At 39.2% G+C, this 26,055-nt stretch overlaps 2 protein-coding genes across 4 annotated transcripts in view; one reads left to right on the top strand and one right to left on the bottom strand.

Annotated features, from left to right (window-relative positions):
* ANO3 (anoctamin 3) overlaps nucleotides 1–7,341 on the top strand; it is a 208,612-nt gene extending 201,271 nt beyond the window's left edge. For all 3 annotated transcript variants that reach the window (XM_074884808.1, XM_074884807.1, XM_074884809.1), the window contains one exon: nucleotides 768–7,341. In XM_074884808.1, coding sequence (XP_074740909.1) covers nucleotides 768–950 — 183 coding nt within the window. In that variant the 3' untranslated portion in view covers nucleotides 951–7,341. The remainder of the gene's footprint in view (nucleotides 1–767) is intronic.
* Nucleotides 7,342–9,768: 2,427 nt separating this feature from the next.
* On the bottom strand, nucleotides 9,769–26,053 carry SLC5A12 (solute carrier family 5 member 12). Its single transcript, XM_074884566.1, has 15 exons — nucleotides 25,590–26,053; nucleotides 23,487–23,552; nucleotides 21,581–21,632; nucleotides 20,240–20,307; nucleotides 19,176–19,330; nucleotides 18,003–18,143; nucleotides 16,454–16,583; nucleotides 16,025–16,113; nucleotides 14,650–14,762; nucleotides 13,358–13,425; nucleotides 12,933–13,019; nucleotides 12,102–12,280; nucleotides 11,772–11,875; nucleotides 11,439–11,557; nucleotides 9,769–9,991 (listed from the first exon to the last, which is right to left on the bottom strand). The coding sequence occupies exons 1-15, from the start codon at nucleotides 25,944–25,946 to the stop codon at nucleotides 9,833–9,835; spliced, it is 1,887 nt and encodes a 628-aa protein (XP_074740667.1). The 5' UTR covers nucleotides 25,947–26,053; the 3' UTR covers nucleotides 9,769–9,832.
* Between the last annotated feature and the right edge of the window lie 2 nt (nucleotides 26,054–26,055).

Raw genomic sequence — 26,055 nt, 5'->3', positions numbered from 1 at the left:
AGTCCAAGTTGATTTTTTACAGTAGTCCCGTAAATAAATTGTTAGTATCGTCAACTGCTTATTCATTACAGTGAGAAAAAAAATTGCCCTGCCCAAACTGTTGCCAGTCAGATGCTTCAAACTGAATTGACAGAGCATGCACAGATTTTAAAGTCACTCCAAAATTGTATTTTTTTTTACAGTCATCTTATCATATTATATAATGTAATAATCCTAAAGATTTGGTTCCCAGCCAAATCTTTCATGTTTTATTGAAAAATAAGAAATGCAACTTGTGTGTACATTAAGCACAGTTATTATAAATTAAAATCTGTGTCAGGAAAATTATACATGATCCTACCCTAATATAAAAGTAAAAATGTGTGTACTAACTTTGAAGAAGGTATTGCATACTGTCTAGGAATCTGGTTACTTTGATTACAAGCTCTTAACAAAGACTGCTTGTAGGCAGTGTTTGCTATTGTTATTCAAACTAGCATATCCTGTAGCCACATCTTCATTTAGGTCACTAGCTATACCCTTAGTTTTTCAGAAGAATTTTCAGAAGACTTTTTCAGAAGACTTCAGTATTTTCTCATTTCTGATACACCGGTCATTTACACCCATACATGTGTGTGTATAAAAAAAAAAAAACACACAGAGTTGCTTTTCAGTCATGAATTGAATCGCAGTTCCAGTTTTGCCACAGACTTTTAGACCCTAAAATGTGGTCCTAGAAATGAATATTTATGCAACTTTGAAGCAATTCTTTTTGTTCTTCTTTTCAGCACCTTGTTTTTGGAATCAAGTCTTTCATTGCCTACCTGATTCCAGACATGCCCAAAGACTTGTGTGACAGAATGAGGAGAGAGAAATACTTAGTCCAGGAAATGATGTATGAGGCTGAACTGGAGCATTTGCAGAAAGAAAGGAAAAAGAATGGGAAACAGTATCACCATGAATGGCCTTAGTCACTACCATGATGCAACAAATATACTGTTTGGAAATTGAAGAGTGCAGTTACAGAATGAAGTCGAGTTTGGCATCAGTGTGTGAGATTTACGGTGTATATATGTTCTTGCTGGGCAGTGCAGTTGCAGGCTTTGGTGGGAACTGGAAAATAGATGCTGCCGATGAAGAAAATGAAAAGCCTTACCTGTAACTGGTCTGTGGTGAGCACCATGGAGAATCGGCACTCAGGAATGTGCAGACAGATTAAAAATTTGGACACTGGTTTAAAAAAAGGCAGTGAAGTTTTATGCTGTTCATGAAGATACTAACAGCGTAATGAAAATTAAAAATTACCTGTGGACTTACACAGTAAAGGCATGACTAAAACCAACCTACATGATATCCACTACTTCTGCAGCTTCTGATTGCTCAGCTCCATCTGTAATGCCTCTGAAGAAATGAGCAATTGTTGCCCTTGTGGCCATAACTTGATATAAATGATCTTTCAGGCTTACTGTTATGTCAGGTTTGTCCTAGTCTCTTGTTGAGATTGTGGATGTGGTCCTACCCTAAAAACAGGGTCTATGGCTGCTTAATATATACTATGCAGTTTAAGATTTGCACATCAGTGTCATTAATTTATCCTTCTAGTTGAAAACCAAAAAGTCTAAATTCAGAGAGAAAACAGCAGCACTAAGAGAACACATCGCATTGCCCGTATTGCAGCTATATGTGAAAATGACATGGCTGTTGAGTTGTCTTTCCACCTTGGTGTGCAGAAAGGCCACCTCCACACGCTTCTGGGATGAAAGAACTGTCATTTTCGTGCTCTGATGTAGCATGCGGATGTCTAGCTGTGTTACTGTTCCCTTTGACCTGTCTGGGCAATGATTCCATGACTTCACAGAATGCTAACTTGAAATATTCTCATACGGTGACTTTGTCCTGAATATACAATTAACTCTTTATAGTATGCAAGCTTATGCAGATATATATCAGACATACAGTATAACATTGTGACTTGCTTGTTCAGGGAAGGAGAAGCAGAGCACTTTATAACAATGCTCTTCTTATTGTAATAGTAAATGCTCCAGTAACGTGCACTTCTTTTATTGGCCTAAATAAGTCAAAGCATGGGAGTTAGATGCAGGCAGATATGTATACAGATTGTATATAAATGCACACACACACAGTGGTTAATTTTAGATTTTTTTATTATTATTTGTATGCCTTCTTAACAGTTTGGGGGGGCTTTTTGGATAAAATCACTATAAAAGGTAGGTGTTCATGTAAAGAATCAGATTTCAGTTTTACGTGCATACAGCAGTGTTGCTTATGGTTATAGTCACATTTTGGTGATGAAATTGTCTATTACTAACATTTCATAATGTGGGAAAAGATAAGCACTTAATTTAAACAATTTAAACGAGTGTTCAGGGTTCACTTGCAGAGAAGGGAGTGGAGAAACAGTTACAATTATTCTGTTTCTCTTGTACAATCTTAAGAAACGCTTCTCTATATTGGATGAGGAAAATTTAAAAAATGACGAGTCAACAAAGCACAATAACTATAAAGGCTGCAAATTTTAACTATTTTTAGGGATAAAGCTTCAACAAAATCACTGCGGACGCTTATGAAAAGACCTGGAATTTTACTACTTACAATACCCCATTGAACCAAAAAGGGTGATTCCAGAATTCCCTTACATGTATTAGCACAATCATTTTATTTTATTATGCCATATAAAATTAAGAGTCAAGAGCCCATCAGAGTGGATGAGTATGATCTATTGTATTCAGGGGACCTAGCATCAGACCTTAAGTTTTATTCGTTTCACCGTATTCATGAGATTTCTTGGTTAATTCCAGCTCTCTGTGACCAGACAAGGCAACTATAGGAGTATCTGCAATATTGCACAAAGGAGGAAAGAAATTGGAAGGTATGGTCTAATCAGATATAGTACGTGTTAGTTCTGTCACAAAGGGCTGCTGGAACTCAGCTTCCCATATTTTGGAAAGGCTGTTTTGTTCCTTCATATTCTGGGTTGTGTGTTAAGTTCCTCAAGGAATCCTCGTCAGAAATAACTAGTGCACTCTCCTCAGTGCTTATGGAATCACACCATTTGATTTAATTTATGGTCTCTCTGTTTCATTCTGTGGAATATCAAGCACCATTTCACAGCATTAACCATGTGTCACAGCTTCTGTTTCTGTGCCATGTAGTGACAGTACTCCAGTTCTTCAGAAGGTCATAGATGAGCTCTCTCTTTAATGTTTGCTCTAAAAACAAAATACCTTGGCTGGCCCAAGGTATAAAGATACAGGATAAAGTTAGGCAAAAATCAGGAATTATTGATTGATTGTTTTATACTTTCCTGTTTCTGCTGTGGCAAATTCCAATTGGACTTAAAAAAGACATAGGAAAAAACGTTTTGTATTTGAGATTTAAATATTTTGTTAATAATTTTCAACACTGGTGTATAAGAGTATATCAAAGGCAAGTATGTAGATCTGACATTGTGCATTTTACACACTGGAAAAGCACAAGAAGTTTTGGAGAAACACTCTGTGTGTTCCTTTATTTTTGGAGGATATCAACAATGTCTAAAGGTTTTGCCACTATCTAGCCATTTGCTTAAGCTGAGAAAACTTTTTGCTAGACTTCGTTTAGTATGCTGTTTGCATCGACTGCACGTTATTTTACTGAAATATAAGGCACACACTGTCCTCAGGAATAATGTATTTTATGAATGGTGAATGATCTTTTCATATTCTAAATATTGTCTTTCCAAACAAATGACCAGTATGAATAGACTGCATGCAAGCTGCATTTGTGAAATCTGACAAAGCTTTGGAACTTCAATTTGTGCAAAAATGCTTTAGATCACTGCAGATCTAATCTATGACAACTTTGCTCTATGCATGCGCCCTTAGAGAGACTGCATGAGCAACTAGATATTTTTAAATACAAAGGATTAGTCCAAAATGTCTAATTCTTCCTAACCAAATTCCGTGTCTTGATTCAGACAAAAGAACTTTCCATTTCAGAAACAGTAAAATGTCCACATACATTATACACATCTCATTTCTAATGACTTTTCATTCTAAATTTGTGCCTAATGTGTGAGATCTGAATTCTGGTGACTAAAAAAGGAAAAAAATAGTTCTGCTTCATTAGCCATCCTAATGAGAGGTTCCTTCTTAGAGCTCAAAGTCTGTCTCCATGTAGACAGATGCATTAAGAGCTCAGCATTCACAACTGAGCACTACCAGGGTTGCCTGAAGGTTGAGCACAGGCTCCCGATTTGTTATGCTGTGATTCACTTTCCTTATCAGAAACACAGCACAGTGATCAAGCTTCCTGATAGAGTGCTAATATTTGGAAACAAGGCAAACCACACGATGGCTATTTTAATTTTTTTTTTTCCTACCCCTTTCTGTTAAAGGATTTGTAGAGAAAATTCAGATGAACATTGAAGTTAATATTGATGCTGACAAGGCTAAAATTTCCATAGTGATGATGGACAATAGGTGTTTTTTTGTTAGATGTTTCTTTGAAAGTTCCTATCTTCATTACTACAAAACGTACTTCAGCAGTTGCTATGCCCTTTTCCGACACCAAGTCATCCTAAATTGTGTTCTGAGGATCAGTTGGGCTCAGCTGTGTCCTGTTGAAAGCTCAGAAGAAAAATACCTGGAGTGCCTAGTGTAAATAGCTTAATAGGTACATACTTTAACGCATAAATTCATAAATCTCCTGAGGTTTCCTTCATGAAATTTTGCAGAAGAAAAAATATCTTGGGAAACACAGCTTTAGGGTGAGTGTTAATATGGGGAAAGGCAAAAACTTTGGTGATATTTTATTCTTAATGTGCCATTAAGATGATCAGTCAAACGTAAGTAGTGTACGTCTGCTGTTTCCTTGCTGTGGCTTCTTCCACTGCAGACTCCAACGGGAGTGCTGCCAGAGAGAATTTCTGGAGTCATGGGATCGAGTGGCATTATCTGCCAAGTCCTACATGGTATCTTGGGATTTATTAATCTTTTGCATTATGTCACAATTCGTTCAGGGGCAAATTAGTACATACATATTTAGAAGCATCATATAATTTTGATTAACTGAAAACCATCCCTGTCCATAAATTGAAAAGAAACAGTTCTTACATAGTTAATTTGCAAGTGCCACAAATTTTCATTAAAACTATTATAAACTAGATTTTTCACATACACTGGGCAATGGCCATATCAATAAAACTCATTTTATACAAACAGCTAAATATGAAGGCAATAAAGTTAATGGAAAATCAGTCACATTTTCTATTAACTGTTACATAGGAGAAAAGGGACAGAGATAAAAATAGTGGTATCAGCAATCACTTACGATGCAGTAGTACTTCCAGAAGCGTTTTATTTTTTATAATCCTTATAAACTACTGATGTTGCTTGTTTGAGGGTAAAGGTTGAAACAAATATACAGTCAGCCTTTCATAATAATGTTTATTTGGTGTTAAGGCTGACACTAGAATTCAAACAGAATTCCACGTTTAGACAGACTTGTTATTTTGTTAGTTCCAATGCATACTTCGTCTGACTAAAATGCATGCAGTGACACTTTTTGAAAGTGTTTAAGTGAATTGCAAACCTAAAATCCTGTGGTGGAAAATTTAGAAGCTCGAAAAAAAGATCACTAAGTCTTTTCATACTCAACCTAATACTCGCAAAGCCCATGTTCGGCTGGGATAAATGCAGCAAGCCAGCATGTGAAGACTGAGGGTGAGCAGAGGAAGCAAAGGCCTCCTCCACTTTGGCAAGTTTTTCTCCAGAACTCCAACCGGTTCTGCAAAACAAGGGTTTGAGGATAGAGCATGGCGAAAGACCTCCTGATCCTTTTCTTGTTCTCCTCTGGCTCATTCTTTACTTTTCCTCAGTGTTTTATTAAATGATGCCTTCTTGCTGAGAGTCCAATTTCCAGGGCAATTCTGTAACTGCAGAATGTTTTACAGGCTCTTTTTGGATGTCCCTAACTGAGAAGCCAAAGCAGAAAGTGCACAAATACTACTTTGTCTGGTGCTTTTTACAAGTTGGTATGCGTTGGACAGAGCAGTGTGAGGAAGCACCGGGTGCATCCACATGTGCCGTTAGGCCACCACCCGTTTCTGGATCTGTCCTTTCAGCCGCTTTTCCCAGCACTACATTTTGCACTCCTTATGTCCCTCTCTACACAACACGCGCCCCAAATACCCTACACAATCCTAGCATTTTGAAATTTATATAATAGACTCGTATTGACAATTTTTCTCTAATATTGACATTGCTACCACATTTACCAGAAATTTATATTGGCATGATTTTGGCATAATCACGATAGCACAATGTTACCACAACAGCACAAAGTTCTAACAGCACAACAAGGAACTTTAGAGAAATCACTTTGCTATTTCATGTTATAACAGGAGCTTTTTCAATCCAGGACTGGGATTTAGTCTTGAAATGTTAATGGTGTATTCCCTCCTCACTGCACTGGAAATTACCTTGTGTTAGTTCTGTTGGATCATTCTAACTTTTTGCCATAATCTCTATAATGTTATATGTTCTCTGTAGTTTGCATTCTTATTGCCGTGAGCTAGTTGTTAGAATGCTACTGGGTGAGAAACTAGGATTAAACCCAATGCAGTCTAAAGCTAATGAGATTCTAAACACTGAGAACACAATGATTTTTCTGTTAGTAAGGAAAAAAAATTCAGACGCCTTTTTATTTTGTGTTCTATTTAGATGACTCAGAGTTTTGTATTGAAAAATCTTCCAAACTGTTGGCTCTAATTTTTACCTATAGAGTAGTATCACTGAAATTTCAGTGCTTTGAATTAATCTCATGTAAAATCTAACTGAATAACATAGTTCAGTCATTTTTTACTCTGATAGTCCTGGCTAACTTGCAATATCATGATCATAAGAGATTTCTTAAATGTGTATATATTTGAAATTTATGTAATATTTAAATACAGCTTGGTTTCTAAGTAAGGAATAGGAATAAAATTTCAACTATTTTTTCTATTCATAAATCCACACTTTGTAAGTAATATTTAAAATAAGATTACAGTACCACAGAGCGTTTCAGAGAAATTGACTTTTATGCACTACAAGCTAGAAGTTCCTCTGGCGTGTCAGTTTTCAGTTTCTTTGTGTTTTAAGATTACTTTTTCAAGCCGATACATACCCCAGAACTAAAAGAATTCACTGAGGAAAAAGCTGTTGATCTGATTAACTATTGTAAGACACTTTTGGCATAAATTTGTCTTTGAGATGCTGTTTACTTTATCAAGGTTTACATGTAAAAATGCAACTACTTACTGTATCATACACATTTGAATATTGCATTTTTTCAGTAATAAACTTGGATATCTTTGAAAAAGGCTTTGAGCTTCATTATTCCAAATGTTCAAAGTTAATTTAAAAAAAAAAAAATCATACACTTGAAAAGTGAGTGTTCATGAGCCTTCAAACCATAATATTGTAAGGAAGAAATTTAAGGATTAAAGTTGGCTTGGACGCTTAACGCAGTACTCTGTGGTCTCAAGGCACATCTAGACTCCCTTTTCAAATTTTCGATGATTTATGGTCTACTGCTTTCACTAGTGACATAACAATTTCTTAAATTTAAGCTCTGATTTTAGAATTTACATGTTCCTATTTTCTTAATCTCATTTTTTCAACTCAGGTGTACAGGCTAGCTCTTCTCTGGAAGGATCAATGGCTCAGGATGTAGATGAAATGAGAAGACAAGAAGATAACTGTAAGCAACACTGACATGAATATTTAATCAGAACGGTAATTTTTCTGAATTCCAGTTTTGCTAGGCGACATCCTTAAATCATGATAGAAGACTATAATAAACAACTGATTAACAATTTTAGCTGTCATACGTCATACTAACTGCACGTGTTGGGCTTAGTAAAACCTTGTGGAATGCTTGGCACCTTCACAAATGCAAAAAACACTTGGGCTTAATGAGCAGCTTTAGTTGAAACATAACTAGTCCAGAAATATGAAGTTAAAGATAAATTCTTCAGGATATTTCTTCAAAGACATTTTGAGAGAATGCAATTCTAGCCAACTTAAATCACTTTTTTTGACATTAAATCAACAAATTCAGATTCTTGGATCTTGCAAAGGACTTAGGCACTAAGTCTGTAGTGAATCCAGTGTAAAGGTGTTGCTAAACTTGTGAGAAAATACTGGAAAATGCAAACTGTGCATCTTCCTGCATGCAGAGCATAAGAACACTGAAATGAGTAAGCATCTCAAGAAATATGCAGAGCAGACTGGGTCATTTTCACAGTTAGATGTCCCTGAATCAGATATCCTCCAAGTACCAGTAGAGAGGTTTTTTTCATCAGCCAGCTATGTAGCTTCACATTGGTGCTTTGATCTGCTTTGACTCCATAATTATTTTACATCCTTAAGCATGATAACTAGGCTCTCTTAATACAACCTAAGCGATAATGTTTGTAGCCATAAACTACACATGATAAAATAGGATTATTTACTGAGTTTCCATGACCAGAAAGCATGCCATGGGAGAAAACAGGCTGCCAGCCAGATCCAGCTGTAAGCTTTAATGAGATTATAAAAGTGGTATAAAAGGTATAAAACAAATATTGACTTAACTCTCAGTTTGTGGACAAACTGTCCTGCACAAGCAAGGCAGTGTCACTTACAGATTACTACTTCTGTTCTCTGAGTATCCTGGGACCATTCCCAGAGGTTAGGGCATGAACACAGTCAGGGGAAGTAACTGCAAAGACCAGGTTGACCAAGATCTACATCATAAAGATGGTTCCTCACAAAGCAAAAGCAACATATGGGTTCTTCAGAGCAATATGAGCTAAATATCAGCTGAGTCCACAACTGAGTCATCTTTGATATTTTCATTCAGTTGGTTTAATTCCGGGTGAGTTTTGTTTAATAACAAATACATTCATCCAGAAAACTGCATCCAGAACATTATCAAGGTGGCAGGTGATCTACTGAGTTTGATTTACACCAGGCAAATTTTAGAGGAAATGTGTTTCACTGAAACAGCACTTAGTGGACTAGGTACCTTCTTCCAAGACATTTTATCCAACAGATTATTTTTCCTAATCATGTGCCTTTTTCTAAAATTCAGCATGGATTATCAGTTATGAGCCATCATCATCAACATTTGATTTTCTTTATTGCATAAAGGTAATAGATGGGTATTTTTGAGCTGAAAGGTTGTCTTCCCAAGACTAACACAGATAAAAGAACTATCCTCAATTCAAAGTAAAATTTGTTACTCTCTCCTATAGCTTTTACAAGAAGACATTATAAAGAAATCTTAGTTCCACAGAGGAAGCAAACATGATTAGCTCAGTCACTAAAAGACCAGTCTGGTCTATACAACATTCCTGTGAGGAGGGTTTTTGTAATACCTAAGAATAGGCAGAGACTAGCTCAGCCTGACCTCCCCCCTCTCCCCTCCATCAGAGGGCAGTTCCCAGTCTCACCTTCCTGAGAGGCCTCAAAAACTTCCCTGAAGTCTTGCTTTACTCAAGTTCACCTTTGCACGTTTCCCTTCAGTGACTAGTTACTGAGCAGAGCGTGTGATAGAGACACCTTGTGGCTGCTTCCGAGCAGGAGCTTCCGTGACAAGATTCATGAAACATTTCTTCTGAAACAGCAGTGCTTCCAAAACCCCCTTGTCCAATGATTTTCCAGGTCTGCCATGAAATTCATAAATAAAAATATGGCCTTTATTGCTATAGAGAGCAATTGTTCCCTCTTGGTCATCTACAAGCTGGTAAAAGCAATAAAAAGAACTCTTCGTTCCTGAAGCTGGAGGAAAAAAAAAGTTTGATTAAAGGTCCCTCGTCCATCAGCTTCTAGAGACGAGATTCTCTGCTTATATTAGTATAAGAATTTTCCTCAGGATTGTAACCAGGGAACTGGCGTTTGTTTTCTTTGTTGATATTATTCTTGAAGGTGTCATCTGTTCCAGTTTTATTTGCAATAACTTCAGGCAGATTTTTTTCAAAGTCCACCTGAAAAAAGAAAGAAAATGCTCTAGTAGTTTGAACCCTGTATTCACTGCTTCTTTCTTTTGCTTAAAGGGTATCTTGTTGCATTTTGAAATTTTGGCAATCTTTCTTATAAACCTGAGTTCCTTCACTACATAAAATGGCTCTCAGACCCACAAACAGGCACAGTTTAGTATGTCCCCTCAATACACGACCACTGCTTTTCTCATTCCCCCATAGAAAGTCTTTGGCAAAAGAAACAGAAACAAGTTCTCACAACTCCTATGTTCATGTAAAAGTCATGAAATGTGCCCTCAGTGCCTTCCTAATCACTTAAATTTAGTGTTTTATTTGCATATTTCTCCACATTTTAGTGGATTGGGTTTTTGTCTGCCCTACACTTGCCTCAGTGGTTTCACATTGCAACTACTTAATGTTTTTATTTTACATTTTAAGCAAATACAAGGGTATAAATCCATATGTGGGTTTTTTTCTGCTTTTATTGAGACGACTTTTTTTTTCCTCCAGAAAAGTTTTAGACAAAGTCTGTGTTGAGCACCTAAAAAACAGCTGAAGCAAATCTAGAGCCACAGCTGCCTCCAAATTAAACCATTACGTTTAATATCAAACAATGCCAGCTGGGTGGAGGGACAGCTTCTACCTTATCGTCAAATACTGTGAGTTTTGCAGCTGAAAGATTACTTCTAATATTTAAAGGCACCTCTAGAGTGCTCTGAAGGAGCTGAAAACACATGTTGCTTTATGTCCCTTCTCTAAACCTGGCAGATTCTGCTAAGATGGAGCAATACTGTTTCCCTGCAAACTGTTACAATGGTGCAAGAAAAAGAGGTGCTTGTCATTCGTGGTTTCTTAATGAGCTACAAAGATCTGCGACACCTGGGGAAGAGCGGGTGGAGGGGGTGGTGGGCGGGGCAGCCCAGGTGCTGGTGATTGCAGCCCTGCCTGGTGGGCCAGCAGTGCTGCGTGGGGAGAGGACCTGCTGGGCCTGGAGTGGGGATGGCAGCAGCCACAGAGCTTCGTGGACGTGTGAGTACTAAAGGCTTTCCCTCTGTGCTCAGAGGCAGTAGCTCAGTGAACTCCCCTCTGGGGTGTAAAGTACGGTTTTGTCCCCACTCAGTTGCCGGAGCGGGAGGGCAGGGAGAGGGAGGTCAGCCCCCGTTTCATGGTCTGCTGGCCATCCCCAGGGCTGTTTGTCTTCAGAGACCCCAAGTCCCTCTGTACTGTGTAAACAGGGAAAATAAGTGACTTATTACTGAGCAATGCTGAGCAGGGTTTGGCTGATCTCACTTCCCATCTGTAGTGCCTACACAGCATCCTTTGCACAACTGTAAAAGGTGATTACTGAAGGCTAACCTGCTCTGTGTGGCATGTGCCCTCACGTCCATACGTGCCTGCACGCCCGCTGCTCCTGGGCCACGGCGGGGCTGAGCTGAGGGGGTCAGGTACTCACCTGGGTGTCGTGCCGCACGCCGCACCAGAGGAAAGTTGTGAGGCTTTTGGACCAAAAGCAAAACAGGTTGCAGACTGGCTTAATTAACACTGGTGGGATATCTTCTCCTTTACTGGGTCCTGAAAGGAGAAAATAATACCTAAGTCTATGGAAAGCTAGGTGTGAGCCTTGGGAGCCTCAGAGCATGAGGTGTGGGGAGCGGGATTGGAGCTTGCTACTCTCTCCTGAGCGTGTATCACAAGATGCTCGCTGGACTCTTTAGAAGCTGTTTTAACAGCAGAGTCAGGTTCTTGTGCAAAAGCATTTATATAAATATGTGTACTGAACACCAACCTGTTATAAAGCTTATCAACAGCCCTGTGATGGCACAGCCTAGGCAGCCGATGGCACTGAAGTACAGGTAGGACAGGGAGTACCAGGTATCTGCCAGAAAAGGCCTGTGAAAAGATGACAAAAGCAGCCAGTGATGATCAATGGGTACGTTTCTGTTGTTTCTGGACTGTGCCAGCAAACCGCAGCTCACGCTGCAGTCGGTGTATGGCCGGCAGCGGTTCATGCTCCCAGCCTGCTCGGCAGTTACTGGCTGCACCCCGGATGCACGCTGCAGGCTCGGGCTGTGTTGTGCCAAAACACAGGCTTGGGTGGTAACGGCAGGGAAAATACCTGTCTGGAGAGGCTGTGGAAGCTGCTGTCGTCAGTGCCTCGGTGCTGTTAACCAGTGTGCAGTTGAGAGTCGACAGTTGCAGAGGAATGGACTTTGTCGGTGGTGCAGGGTAAATGAAAGAGCCGGTACCAGCCCAAAAAGCTAAGGTGATCCCAGCTAAGAGGCCTCCGATAGCACCCTTGGCAGGCATAGAAAGGTACTGTTAAAGGTGATGCACGGGAAGTGCTTCCCTGCGATGTGAATTAGGCAGGAGCAGATGATGACTGGTTACAGTCTCTCAGCGTAAACCAGTTCTGTTCTCTCTTGGCATAAATCATGGTGATTTATTGCTCTCTAGTAATAAGAGCTGAAGCAAAACTATGATGATCAGAATTGCAATACAGAATTCAGTTTTATTTCTGGGCAAATGTGATGGGACTGCTCGTGGGGCAATATGAAATGAGTTCATATTGTGTTTTGCCTCAGTTAACAAAGGCAGAAAAATTGAAATCATTCTGTGTCTCTCAAGGTGAATATAGGCTGAGGCAAGTATTGAATATTTTTTCATTTTAATGAAAGAGAAGAAACTCAGAAATAAAAATATTTTTTTTAAAAAAAGCCCTCATGTCAATCTAATCACCAATTATTCCACAGCTGAGCAGAGGTAAATTCAAATGGGATAAAATCAGACAGTGAAAAGGGACCTCTAAAGCAGATCTTGGACTCCTCAGGCTCTAAATCTGACAAGCAGCCCAGAGACTAAATCTAGAAAACTCAAATAATTTTCAAGACAGACTAACCAAATAACACCATGAGATTTTCTTTTAGATAAGGGGTGGTTTTTTTCTTACCTTCCAGTTGGCACAAGGGAACACAATTCCCAGGGTAAATAATCCCAGCATGGGCCCCCCACACATCCCGTGGATGGAGAGGGAAGCCTGTGGATGTAGAAAAGAGACAGGAGCTTAGTGCAACAGCTGGAGGAAGTGTGCACAGTTCTGGTTTCATAATTTTCGGTGGGAAATGGAGGGGGAGAAGAGACCGACAGTGATTTTGGTGCACAATTAAAGAGAGAATCACACTCGGTATCATTTCCCAGCAGTACCTAAATAGTGAGGAAGTTGGGGGATTTATGATTTTTATTTTTCATGGGTTTTCTGCTCAGCAGTGTCCACAGAAACTGTTCAGGTAATCCAGCAGTCCCAGTGCTGTCAGCATTATTTGTTCAGTTCATAGCACTTCATTCGTGTTCGGTTCATTGCATTTATTGAGATACCTGCACAACTCCTCCCAGCAGCGATGCTGCTGCAGCCATCGAAGTGCACAGGACACCGTATAATATACCTGGAAAAGATCAGGCAGTGAGGTTGTCAGTGCTGGTCAATAGCGTGGATGATTTCTAATTCATCTAGTATCTGAAGGGACCAGGCTGTATGGAGGAGTTTGTACTTTGGGCTGTGATGTTTAAAGCAGTCCATTAAGCACCCAGCAGCATCTTGTGTGAAGTGTTCTTGGGTTTTTGGTTGGTTGTTTTTTCTTATGAAGCAGAACTTAGCAATTAAATTAATTTAGAAGTTATGCCTCATGTAGAAATGTTTCAGTTTCTGTTTCCTTTAAATAGTGCTTTTAAAATAGTCTAATGAATGAATTGAGCAATGATAAGCAACAGGGCTTTTTCCCTTTGACACCAGTTTTAACTTTGAATGTAGCAGTCTTGAGGAAAGCCAACCAAAACTCATGTGCTAGCACACCTTGGTTTTGGAGGTGAAAATTATCTATGTCGTGAGTGCAAAAACTAAGTAGTAAGTAGAAAAGCAGGAACAGAGGAGGTTGCAGACAGAGAATTTACTGGTTTGGTTCTTCTGTGATCTTTGCAAGCATCAGTAAAGAGTTATGATATTATTATAACACTTAAAAAAGTTACGATGTTACTGCAATAGTTGGAAAAAGTATCTTAAAATTTCACACCACTTTGGATGCTTGATATTTTGATGGTCTGCTTTTTATTAGTCTTTCTTACATACTTGTTTTTCTCTGAAAAACTGAGCAACCTCCTTCTGTGATACTCTAAGTTTGAATAGAAATCTTACTGTATTACTGTAAAACAATAGTATTTAGTAATGCTACTGTAGAGTAATGTGGTAATAACTGCACTGATACTCTTTCTGTATGGTAAAGAAGATCCCATGGTGTTCCCCAGTGTTTTCAGAAAACAAAAATTTTCTGAAGATTTTCAGTAGTGGTTGTTGATGCTAATCTATGTTTGTTTCTGTACTATATAGCACCCATGCTTAATTTTACTGTAGCGTCAGACTGACCTTCATCCTGAGAGTCTGTAAAGGGTTACACTCCTGTTGAGGTTTCCGAAGCACAAGTGTGTTTTGGAAGGAGTCTCTCTAGACAGTGCCCTTCACTACTCACAGAACTGCTCTCAGAGTCAACTGAGAGTCTGAGACTCTCAAGGCTCCGAGTATATAAAATTCTGCCTTATTTTCTTCTGTAGTAATAGCAATTGGGGGGATGGACTCCTTTGCCATTAAAGAAATGGATCCCATCTAGGATACCTACATAAGCCTTTGCTGATCCATGTGCTCATCTTCTCAGAGAGGTTTGGGAAACCTTTCTTGACCAAGTCTTCAAAGGTAACAGTTGCTAAAGCGTTGATGCTAGCAGCTACTGTGCTGTAGAAAGGAAGAAGAATGTTAAGTAAATAGGAAGTAATCTGAAATAAAGTTGTATTTATAGAGAAATACTGCCTCTTGTTTAACATTAATATTATAAAATGTACAGTTCTTGAAGAGTCTTTTTCAATGCACTGCTAATGCTGGTGAGGTTTCTGTGTCTTCTGCGATGGTTAGGGCCCCTGTTTCATGCTGGCACAGAACAGGATACAAACTCATCCTAACTGGCCCTTCAGTTTCCCAAGCTGCAAAGACCTTGAAAATGTAGATGTGTTCCAGAGCAAAGATATTACTCCCTTACAAGCCAAAGGATGTGCAGTGACCTCTAGTGATAACCTGTTCCTCCACAAAATGTCTATTCTGCTTTCTGTCATAACTGAAAAATACAGAATAGGAATAGTCTGACTCTTTTAGCTAGGTGAGTTAATCCATATTTAGTGAATATGATCTCTGTGACTTTGTTGTGACAATATGTCAGCGTCAATACCTACAGCACAGTATTTGGTACTCGGTGCCCTTACCTGTGTTCTCTAAGTCTCCTGCCGAGAGCAGTCAGTGTCTTTTATTGCGGGGGGGTTTTTTTTGTTTTAGAGTTGGGGTTTTTTTCTTTTTTTTCCTGTTTTGATAACACTCTCCTGCTTTTTCTACAGATAAGAATATTTAGAAACAGCCTGTTGGAGATTGACTCTATGGCATTTAAATAATGTCAGTGTGAACTTGAATCTTCTCCCTTTTTAATGTCCTATAAAGTATTGATGTTTGGCCAGTAGAGGGTAGAAACTACAATAACATGCATCACCCCCCTGAAGAACACACAGTTTCTAAAACTTCTCTGTGCAGACATCTCTTTTTCCCAGCCTCACTCTGTTCCATGTGCAGGCAGACTTGCTGAAAAGCTGTCTATCCCTGAAATGATGTTGTGGCAGTTGGATCGAGTAAAGGCAATTTCACCATGAGCAGCTCCAAAGGTATTTCAGGAAGCTGAGCTCTGTTACAAAGAGAACTGGTGTTTCCTCAGTTTTTATATCCTTTTGACTGTGTTGATAGTTTTTCTGAAATGTATTTGGGATAAAAAGATACTGGAGAACTGGAGCTGGACTCTGGCATGAATGTAATGTAACTCAACAAAGCACCACTGCTTCTTCCTAGAACAGGCTAAGAAAATCAGCTGGGCTTTTCTTAGGGTTTCATGTTTTGACCTTGCTCTGGGTCCTCAAGAAATCAATGGTACGCAGCTAAAATGTCACTTGAGATTCACAGACCTTAGCGTTCCACTGAATGCACAGGCGACAAAGAGTCCCGGGACTCCTGGCATCGAAGAAAAAATGTCCATAACAAAATACGGCATGAGCTGGGGTAGGAGCACAAAAGCAATGCAACCAATTAGTTAAGATTTTCCCAGGCAATGGAAGAGAAGTAGCTGCATCTGAGCATGTTGCTAAATTCTGGTTTTGTTCCAGCTAACAAGGGGCATCAGATTCTGAGCAAAGGGGATGTTGTTTGGCAGAAGTGGTCAATCAGATTAATACTGCAGGAGTGCCAGAATAGATATATTCTAGCCCTTATTTGGCAACCACCTCAGTGCCTGAGCACTGAAAGGACATAAAGCATCCCATAAAACTTAAACTGTCTCTGTATGTGCTATGTCTGGGCCCAAAGCAGCTCCTAATGGTAACAGTGGGTATCTGTACCTGATCAGGTGCTGAAATGAAATCAGCTGTCCAAGGGTCACAACTTTTGTAATGAGAGTACATCACCAAACCACAAAATACTGCACACACCAGGACTGTCCAGAGTCCCAATAAATTCAGGTAAAGTGCTCTAGAACAAAGGAGAGAAATTCTATTTAATACAAGATAGATCTAGAAAAGCTGTTGCAAGTTAGTTATTTCTAACTTTTTAGAGAGACACCTTAATCAAAGCTAGTTATGTAATCTCTTAAAGGCATCATCAGGCTAAGAATTTTTGTCTGATACTGATTTTAAAAAACATGGAAAAAATACAGCCTCTTTATGCTCTTCAACAAGGTTCTAGGTAGCTCTGTAGAGCTGGAAGAGACTGATCGAAGACCAGTAACTTTTATGCAGAACAGGATGCACCGAGTGCTGTGTCTGTCCCTCCTGTCCCCTGTGAGAGCAGATTTTTGTCTGTCAGGAGTTGTTACTGTTCTCTGTTTAAGCCATGCAGAGTATTATTTTGCGTGGATTCTGTCATGGTGGCAATGTTGCCATGCAAAGTAGCACACTTGAGTTTTTTTCACTAGTCCACGAAGAGGATGTGCGTGGCAGCATCCACTGGGGACGTTGTGTGGCTGTGGTTCAGTAATCCTGTAGTTCCTGAGAGTTGCCAAATTTTACTTAGTCTCCATCATGTTTGGACATCACCTTGCACAAGGTCTCTTGCTAGGTCCAGTTCTGAGCTCTGGTTCAGAGCTGTGCTAGTGGGACTCGAAGGTCTTTTTCAGGATTTGTTACTACTGATGTTCTCACTGTTGTGACTTCCAAACATTTTCAGAGACTGAATTTCAGCAGGTTAAATTCATATAATCTGTCATGACCTTAAGAAAAATGAGTATGATTGAAGCTAGCAAAAAACTGTCTGAGGAAGGAAAAAAATTACTTCCTTTATACCTTAGCCAAGTGGGCAAGCAATTAGCACCAGGGGTATGAAACAGTCTGTTTTAGTAGAACATGTGTCTAGCTATGCACATACTAATGCTGAACTTAAGGTAGTGGGCTGGAGACCTATATGTCTATACTGTGAAGTTTCACTAGTTTCTTTGCCATTGATTCTATTTATTCTTATATTTTAGAATTTTTATAACTTTATTTATTGATCTCATTTTATTTAGATCATGCCTTGTACTATAGTTCCTCATTAAATCAATAACCACTTTTAATACAATGCAATATAAACACAATTCCAATAAATACATTTTTCCAATAAAGCTGTAGATAGCACAACTTCTGTGTGGGCATCTTTTCTGTATAGTGCTTCTGAGGATTAATTTGGCAGCCTGACCCCAAATTATGAAACTGCAAGATGTAGATAACTACCCACTTTAATTTCTGCATTTACTTATGCCATTTAGGGTCAAAGGGAGTAAGACTGTCAGGGCAAAATTAGCTTACTACTACCCAATGGGATCCTGATATTTATTTAACATAACTGACAAACTGTTCGTATAGTTCCACATCAATATGTTTGATTGCTCAAAGAGGTTAATTACAGGTAACTTACAGTTTAGCATGCTTTTCGGATTTGCAAGAAATGCATCTCTGTATTGTGGATTGATTAACTCCATAGAGCCCTAGCCATGTAAATGTTCCCCCAATAACAATTGTCCAGAAGGTATGTCGTCTCAAAGGATCTATATCAAAGCTAGAAAAGAGAAAGGGAAGCCATTCAGCTCGCTTGTTTAAACATACATTTATTTATCAAGAAGTAGGTGATTTGTCAGAAATACCTGGTATGTCCCACCCTCTGAATGAGAAGTACCACATTGGTAATACTGTTTTCTAGCACAGACAACATGTAATGTGTTTAGGTTTGAAAGTTTTTTTACTTTTATATTGGAACACATTACTATCAGGTCAGGGTTAACACATATGCAGACTGTGTCAGAGGACCAATTAGGTGAGATAAATCACACTTATAAATCTTTTCATGCTCAGATTTCAGGTTTTTGTCATATTGCAGCAACACCTGAAAGCCATCCTGCCTGGAACCCTGTCCTTTGCAAGGAACAAAGCTACTTACTAAACTCTAAAAATCCTCCAAACTCTTAGTTACATCATCATGATGTGCTGTTTCCTTTACAAGAAATTGCTTCAGCTGCAGTTACCTTTTTTTAACAATGAAATTTCATTACTCAGTAATTCTATCTGGTACGAGTACATCTTTCTGTCTTTCATCTGTCATCTTTGCAGTTCTGCTAATCTTGATTTGTATAGCAGATAACATTTGACCTTGCTGCTAGATTCTGTCAGTGACTTGCCTTGATCAATGAGCTTTTCAGTCAAGGCCACAAACAGCCAAAGGAAGGTCAGTTTGCTATCGCAGTGCTGGTGCACCTTTGCTAGCTGCTGTGGTGAGTGTATTTAAAATGAAAGATATATACAGCTAGAAAGAATAATTGGGCTGCATTTGTAGCTACACAAAGAAAATTGGCAAAGCTCCCTTTGAGTTCAGCAGAGCTTTGATTTCTTTGAAGAGGATAACAGAAAGATGAGTTAAGGTCTCCTGGAAGATCAACTACGTCCCCAAGAACTGGAGAAATAGGGAATGAACTTTTCTGAGTCACTGAGGTGGTTCACTGCTAGTAACAAGGCTGAGTATTTTTGTCTTAGTGAAGGTAGGGTTTCTAAACATTAAATATACAAAAATAAAAGGTTTGCACCATTTATTTCTTACTCAAATATGTTTAGTCGTGATCCTTCATAGGCATCTTCCCAGACTTTGGTCGATCCACCGTTCAGAGTAGTTCCTCGAATCAAAACCGTCACGAAGCCAGCCACCATGACAAGCATTTGAAATGCATCTGTCCAGACAACAGCTTTTAATCCTCCCTAAAACAAACAGAACCTGTATGCTCCATCTTCTTTCCTGTTGTTCAAGTACATCAAAAGGCGGAAAGACCCCTTGTTTCAGGAGCTTATGAGCCATATGTATAGCATCTAGCAAATCAGGATATTCCTAATCTTTGTATTCTTCCATGAAGGTTGTATTTTTGCAGGTCAGAAAATGACATGGCCTAAATGATTTGTCCACAGTCATATGAGAATATCTGACCTCCAGGTAAATGCTTTTTTTCTGCCTCCTTTATATGCATTTGAAGAATATGCCACAGTATGGAACAAAAGCTTAGGGAGCACAAGCTGGCCAGCTTGTACTTCCCATAGCACTCTGTACACTTCTCAGAGCCCAGTGGTCCACAATTAGCCTAAAACAGAAAAATAGCTCCAGAAAGTTTGCAGTTCTGCTTTTTTCCATACATACTTTCATATTTGATCAAATCTGTACTAGAGCAACATAATAAATGCCTTCAACGAGGTTTGACTGAAATATTGAAAAAATTCATTAATGGTAATGAGAACAGAAATTAGGTTGTGTCCTGAGCCCCAGGGCTCTGCCGCTTCTGCTGCCATGTTTATCTTTTTTGTAATCTGGACAATTTACAAAAAAGATTTGGTGTGGCAGGGGAAGGTTATCGCCTCCTTATCTGGACTCTGCCTCAAGCTGTCTGGTTTAAACCTTGAGACATACAGCAGAGGATTTGAAAGGAAATGGTTTTTTTCTCCAAATAGACTTACTTATACCACAGAGTCTAAAAGAAATTTATCTTTATGTTCTCCTACTTAAACTTCAGTCACTTGGAGTCTATTTGGAAGCCGCCCTTCTGCAATAGCCTGTCACGTATAAGGGATGGTTGAATTAACAATCTGTGTTCTAGCTGTTGGGTTATGCCTGTTACGTACCAGAGTGCAATAGAAAGTGCAGACAATTCCTGTTGCAACTACAGAGCCCCAGAGATCAAATCCAGTGACTGTGAAACCAAAAAAACCCAAATGGTTAATGAAATGGAAGTAGGTCATCTGGATGGTAACAGAAAAGCTATGATGCTTTAGCCTTAAAAGGATGGGAGTAATTACTAATTTTAATGTTTTGTGCCTATTAGGAGTTTTTCTGGATTGTTCAGGTTTCTTTACTGGATACTGTTTTGCATTGTTATTTTCTTGCAAATTGGATTTAACTAACTTTCAAGCGTGCAAAAGTAATACGTAAGAAGAATAATTGCATAAACATCATTCCTATGGGGGACAGCTTTATAAGAAATGCTTTCCTTCAGTTCTTAGTCCAGAATTTTCTCTTGAGAAATCAAGTTCTTCAGAGATTTCCAAAGAATCTTAAGAAAAAGACCCAGCCCCAAACTAAATTCCATTCCCTGCAACTAGGAACAGTTTAATGCTAAAATATTCTGCATTAAAACAATTTTGTGTGTTCATTTTACTTCATAAAGTTACTTTATACAAGATGTACAAATTCTGGTTTGGCTTATATTGAAGTGTCTCCCACTGGGCATCGTTTGTGAGAGCAAGTCTATTTGTCAAGGTTTACTTATTAGCAAAGTTAGTATGGCCTAATAACAAACACGAACTGTCATGTAAAGTTCAGTTGAGCTCCAGAAAAGCTCAACACTGTGTGAGAGGTGGGGTTGGGCAAAATGGATACAACTTAGGTGATGAACAATGAAAAGAGCCTCCCAATCTCTTCCCAATCGATTTTGGTTAAATTAGGAGCTGGGCCGTGGTGATTCTTTATGCTCTATAACAGTAAAATTGGTAATGCCATCATGATGGATGCTGCATGCCTAGTTTGCAAAGACTGATTAAAGAAATGTGCAGAAAGCAGCACAGCGTTCAGCTCCAGCTGCAGGGAATGGAGTTATACCCATTGGAACCTGAACACAGGAGACAGGGAAGCGGGGAATCAAAGTACAGAATATGTCTTGGATGATCAGCTTGTACTGTGAACTTTGTCAGGATGTTGAGAAATTGTTCATTGCTAACCTCTTTGGGTTACCTTATTGAGGGCAAAGGAGAGCAGAACAGCAAATGTGGGGCTCCTGCTAATCTACTGGTGTGAGAGATCCAAGGAGTCCGAAATGCAGAACTACAAAGTGTAGGCAAAAACCTCCTTACAAAACTTGTGAGGAATTTTTTTTAGATTTCTTTATCTATTTTCCTCACTTCATTTATTCTAATTGTTTTGTGGTGTGGGTATTTGGAGTAGCCATGTAGTGCGGTATTGGAACTCACCTTGGTTTAGTGCCAGTGATGGAGCATAAACCACTATTCCTGTGTACAGGATCTGAAAGAGAAAAAGTTCATGAAAACAAAAAAAATGTATATGAATGCTCAGTGATAAGGCTTCTATTTAGATTGGGGCTCAGAGCAAAATACCAGATCAGGAGGTTTCTTTATTTTATATGGCTTTCTGTTTCAGCCTTTACAAAATAAAAATCTTTGGTTTAATTCTTTTCTGCTGGAAGGACCATTATCTATCTTGGTATTACTTTTACTTCACCCATTGTGAAGATGACTAGATGAGAAAAATATCCTAGTCAGATGGAAAGAGGAGGTCTCAGGAAAATATTAACAGTGATGCAGAGAGAACTTGGATTGTTCTTGGAGATTAAACTTCCCTTGTTCCACTCAATCCCTTTCAAAGTAGCTGACTCAATGCCCTTCATGTGAATGTTCTGACAGAACTGAGGGAGAAACAAAGCCTGGAAGTGAATAAGCATTCAAATCGATTGCAAAAGGTTTTAGAGTTAATAAAATGGCATTAACATAGAACGAAATGTCTGCCAACATCCTAAGACTTTCCATCAAATACATAACTAACGTAATCTTTTGAGAAACTTGATGAAGCTTTAAAACAAAGGGCAAAAAAATCTATTTGATGTCTACAGTAGTGCCTTGAGTGGCTCCTTACGTGGGGTTTATTTTGGTAAAGTAAGTAGGTAAAGTTAAGTAGTACTACTAAAGTGAGGTTTTGGGGGGTAAGTAAAGCTAGTCTCTGCTCAACATCTCTATCCAAGAGCCAGGAGTGTTTTTTATTTTATCTACCCACACAGAATCACAGAATCGTCTAGGTTGGAAAAGACCTTGAAGATCATCTAGTCCAACCATTAGCCTAACATTGACAGTTCTCATCTACACCATATCCCTCAGCACTATGTCAACCCTACTCTTAAACCCCTCCAGGGATGGGGACTCCACCACCTCCCTGGGCAGCCCATTCCAATGCCTAACCACCCATTCTGTAAAGAAATGCTTCCTAATATGTAGTCTAAACCTTCCCTGGTGCAACTTGAGGCCATTACCTCTTGTCCTATCACTCATTACTTGGTTAAAGAGACACATCCCCTCTCTCTGCAACCTCCTTTCAGGGAGTTGTAGAGGGCGATGAGGTCTCCCCTCAGCCTCCTCTTCTCCAGACTAAACCCCCCCAGTTCCCTCAGCCACTCCCCATCAGACCTGTGCTCCAGACCCTGCACCAGCTTCGTTGCCCTTCTCTGGACACGCTCGAGTAATTCAATGTCATTTTTGTAGTGAGGGGCCCAAAACTGAACACAGTCATCAAGGTGCAGCCTCACCAGTGCCAAGTAGTCAGTGTTCTATGGCAATGCAGAGCAGTATACAGATGGGGAGTCTGCTCACATTAGGCAGTGATTTCTGCCCTGTGGGCTGCTGGGCTTAGTCCCTGGGTCCTGGTGCTGGGAACAGCCCTTGCCACCAGCTGCCACTTTGCCATGGGATAGCCTCAGCCCAGTGTCATAAATGGGTAACTAGTGAACTAAGCATACCCAGTACAGCTCATCTAGCTTCTCAAGGCAGATAGAACCCACTCATTTGGAAAGAGAGAGGCTTCAGGGGAACGTAATGAGACCAAGAATTTGAGAGTCTGTGAGAGTTCAGCACAACATCCAAGTGTCAAAGACAACAAAAATGGCATATTTAATCCTAAACAGGAGAAAGCTACAAAGTTAGGAAAGCAACCATTCTTTCTTCTTAACATTCACAGTCCAAGTGAAAAAAATAAGAAAAAAGGAGTACCCATTAAAACATCTCATTATAAAAAAATGTGTAGTCTGAGACTAATCTGTCAAAATAAATGTTGAGTGAAACTAGCATAAACAAAGAATCAAGGTCTTCTTACCGTCTGCAGGATGTAGATCAGTGTTGCAGCAAGACGAACAATCTTGTTAAATCTTAACTCCAAATACTAGGAAAAAGAAGAATCTCAGTAAATTGCACATGTAGCAGCTGTGACACAGCTATTAACCTTCTGTTTGCCCTGTGTAACAGCTTGCTATGCAAGTTAAATTACTGGCAGCTGGCACTACTGCTATGAGTAATGTGCAGGAGAGCATGATTGTTATTACATGTAGCAATAATTTCATTTAAGAAATCTTCTCATCAATAGCATGTACTTGAAGTTATATGTTGAGTTGCAGTAATCAGTATCTGCTTTGTATTGGGAATAACTGAAAGAGCCCAAGGGCAACAAGGAAAAGAAATTTAAACTTCAAATGAGACTAAATTCCATCTATATGACTTGAGGTCACCTCTAGGAGAAATAGTATAATTTGACTCATGTAGTGACAAAAGTGGTGGTGGAGCAGATGGAGAAGCATGAACAGAGTTTCACAGTGCTTAAGCTAAGCTGCCTTTCTCACTTGCTCTGTCTCAGTCTAATGCCAAACCTGCACATCATCAATATGGAGAGGCAAGTGCAGTTCTTATGGACTTCCAGGTGGATGTAGAGAGGTGTTCCTAATTACTGCAAACTGCAGAGGTTGGTAGATCTCTAGCCCCAAAAGCCAGATTTTAAGGCTGTGTCACCACCTGAAGTCTCCCTGTAGAGTTGACCAAAAAATTGAATCTGTGTTGCTAACCCTGTGGCAGTCTCCCACGCAGCCCTGGGTGGACTTGGGCCCCAGTCCCCTGCACTCCTCAGCAGGCACCAGGCACAGGCTCTACAAGTCTTCTCTTTTACAAACCTCTACGTATAGTACTTCCAAAGCAGCTTCTTTCTTATTAATTTAGTTCATGTTAATCTTTCTTGTGTCTCTTGCATAATAAGCCCCACAGTCTGCCATACAAATAAATAATTTATATAATTTGACTTAATTCATGAACCCAGCAGAGTCAACTTTCCAGCATGCTTGAAGGGACTCTCTGGCTATAGTGACACCTTCAGTCATTCAGATGACAGAAGTAATTCATTCTCTGATCTTGCATCAAAACCAGCTAGAAAATACAGTTACTTCTGGCAATGGGAACAGATGGTCTATTTTATGTTTTCCAACCTGTAACTGAAATATTTCCAAATACCCAGGCAGAGCTGTCTGACCAAAACCCCTCCTTGGGTTGGGGCTTAAAGAACATGAGCAACCTTTGTTACCAGGAAGCTCCTCATGAACTAAATCCTTGGTTCTTGCTTAGCTGAAACTGCCCACAAACGGCCGTGACCAAATTTGCAGCAGTTGATTAAACTGGCTAAAAGGCTACTCCCAAATGCTCGACAGCTGCCCTATGGGTGTGCAGATAAGGGCTGCACACTGTGCTCCTAGCAATAACATCACGAGGACTACTAATTTTTTTTTTTTTAACTACTGAACTGTCGTATGAAGAAAATAATGTGTCCCAGGAAGAATGACAGGGGAAAACTCTAGAAAATTCAGAGGTCATTCATTTAATTTCCTAGAGAATTCATTTTCCAGCCCTGACTTTTTTTTTTTATGAAAGAGACCTGCCCTCCTCTATCTCTTTATCCCTTCCTCCCACCTCAGCTTTTTGGATATCAAGTAGTCCACTTTTATAGTCAATTGGACCAAATTGCCAGATCTAGACCAAGTTTGAATTGGATACTACTGAATTTTGTTCTTGAAGTCTGTCTTTAATACCTCTTCTCTAAACCAGAGTGGAATAGTTACTTATAAGATCAGAAGCATTTGGATATATTTTAAATATTTTAGAGCTGTAACTTAATTTGGTGCTGGTATATAAACCCTTACCGTATCTTTGCTATATATGCAGAACAGGAGCTCTGACTTAATTTGTGCTTTCAACTTTTGCAATATAAATAATTAGTCTGAATAATGCAACCCGCTTCTAAAAATAATTCACATGTCAATACACTTGTTCTGTAAAACACTGTAGAAACTCTTCTGTCAGAGATTTTTCTCTACAAATATCTATATTAATGATATTGACTTTTATATTAGAATAGTGCCATTTTTAAATAATTTTAACTTACCTCATAAGTGCTTGTAATGCCAGATCTGTAAAATACAGGTAAAAAAAGTTCAGCAGTAAAAATGATGACAAGTGCATATGAAAGAAAGAACAACACAAAGGATGCCCCATAGCGATAAACTTCGGAGGGTGTCCCCAGAACGGTTACTGCTGACATGAAACTCGATGTGAGAGAGAAAGCTATTGGTCCACATGTCATCTGCTTACCGCCCACCAAGAATTCCTTTGAAGTTTTCTTTTTCCTCTCTTTAACTGCAAAAAAGACTCCAATGCTAGCACATACTAAAAAGAGTGCTGCAAAAACAACATAGTCCCAAGCCACAAATTTTTTGACTTCTGGAGCTACAAAGTTTGACATGGCACCAGTTGGACAATTCTCTGATGGAGGATTCTGGTTTTCTGTAGCTATTGCTCTGAGCAGATTAACTCAGTTGACAGAAAAGTTGAAATTTATCTGTAGCTCATCA

The sequence above is a fragment of the Strix uralensis genome, chromosome 15 (assembly GCF_047716275.1).
Source record: "Strix uralensis isolate ZFMK-TIS-50842 chromosome 15, bStrUra1, whole genome shotgun sequence".
In the NCBI taxonomy this organism is placed as follows: Eukaryota; Metazoa; Chordata; class Aves; order Strigiformes; family Strigidae; genus Strix; species Strix uralensis.
The sequence above is the reverse complement of the archived record's forward strand: the minus strand, read 5'-3'. Positions and strand labels throughout refer to the sequence as shown.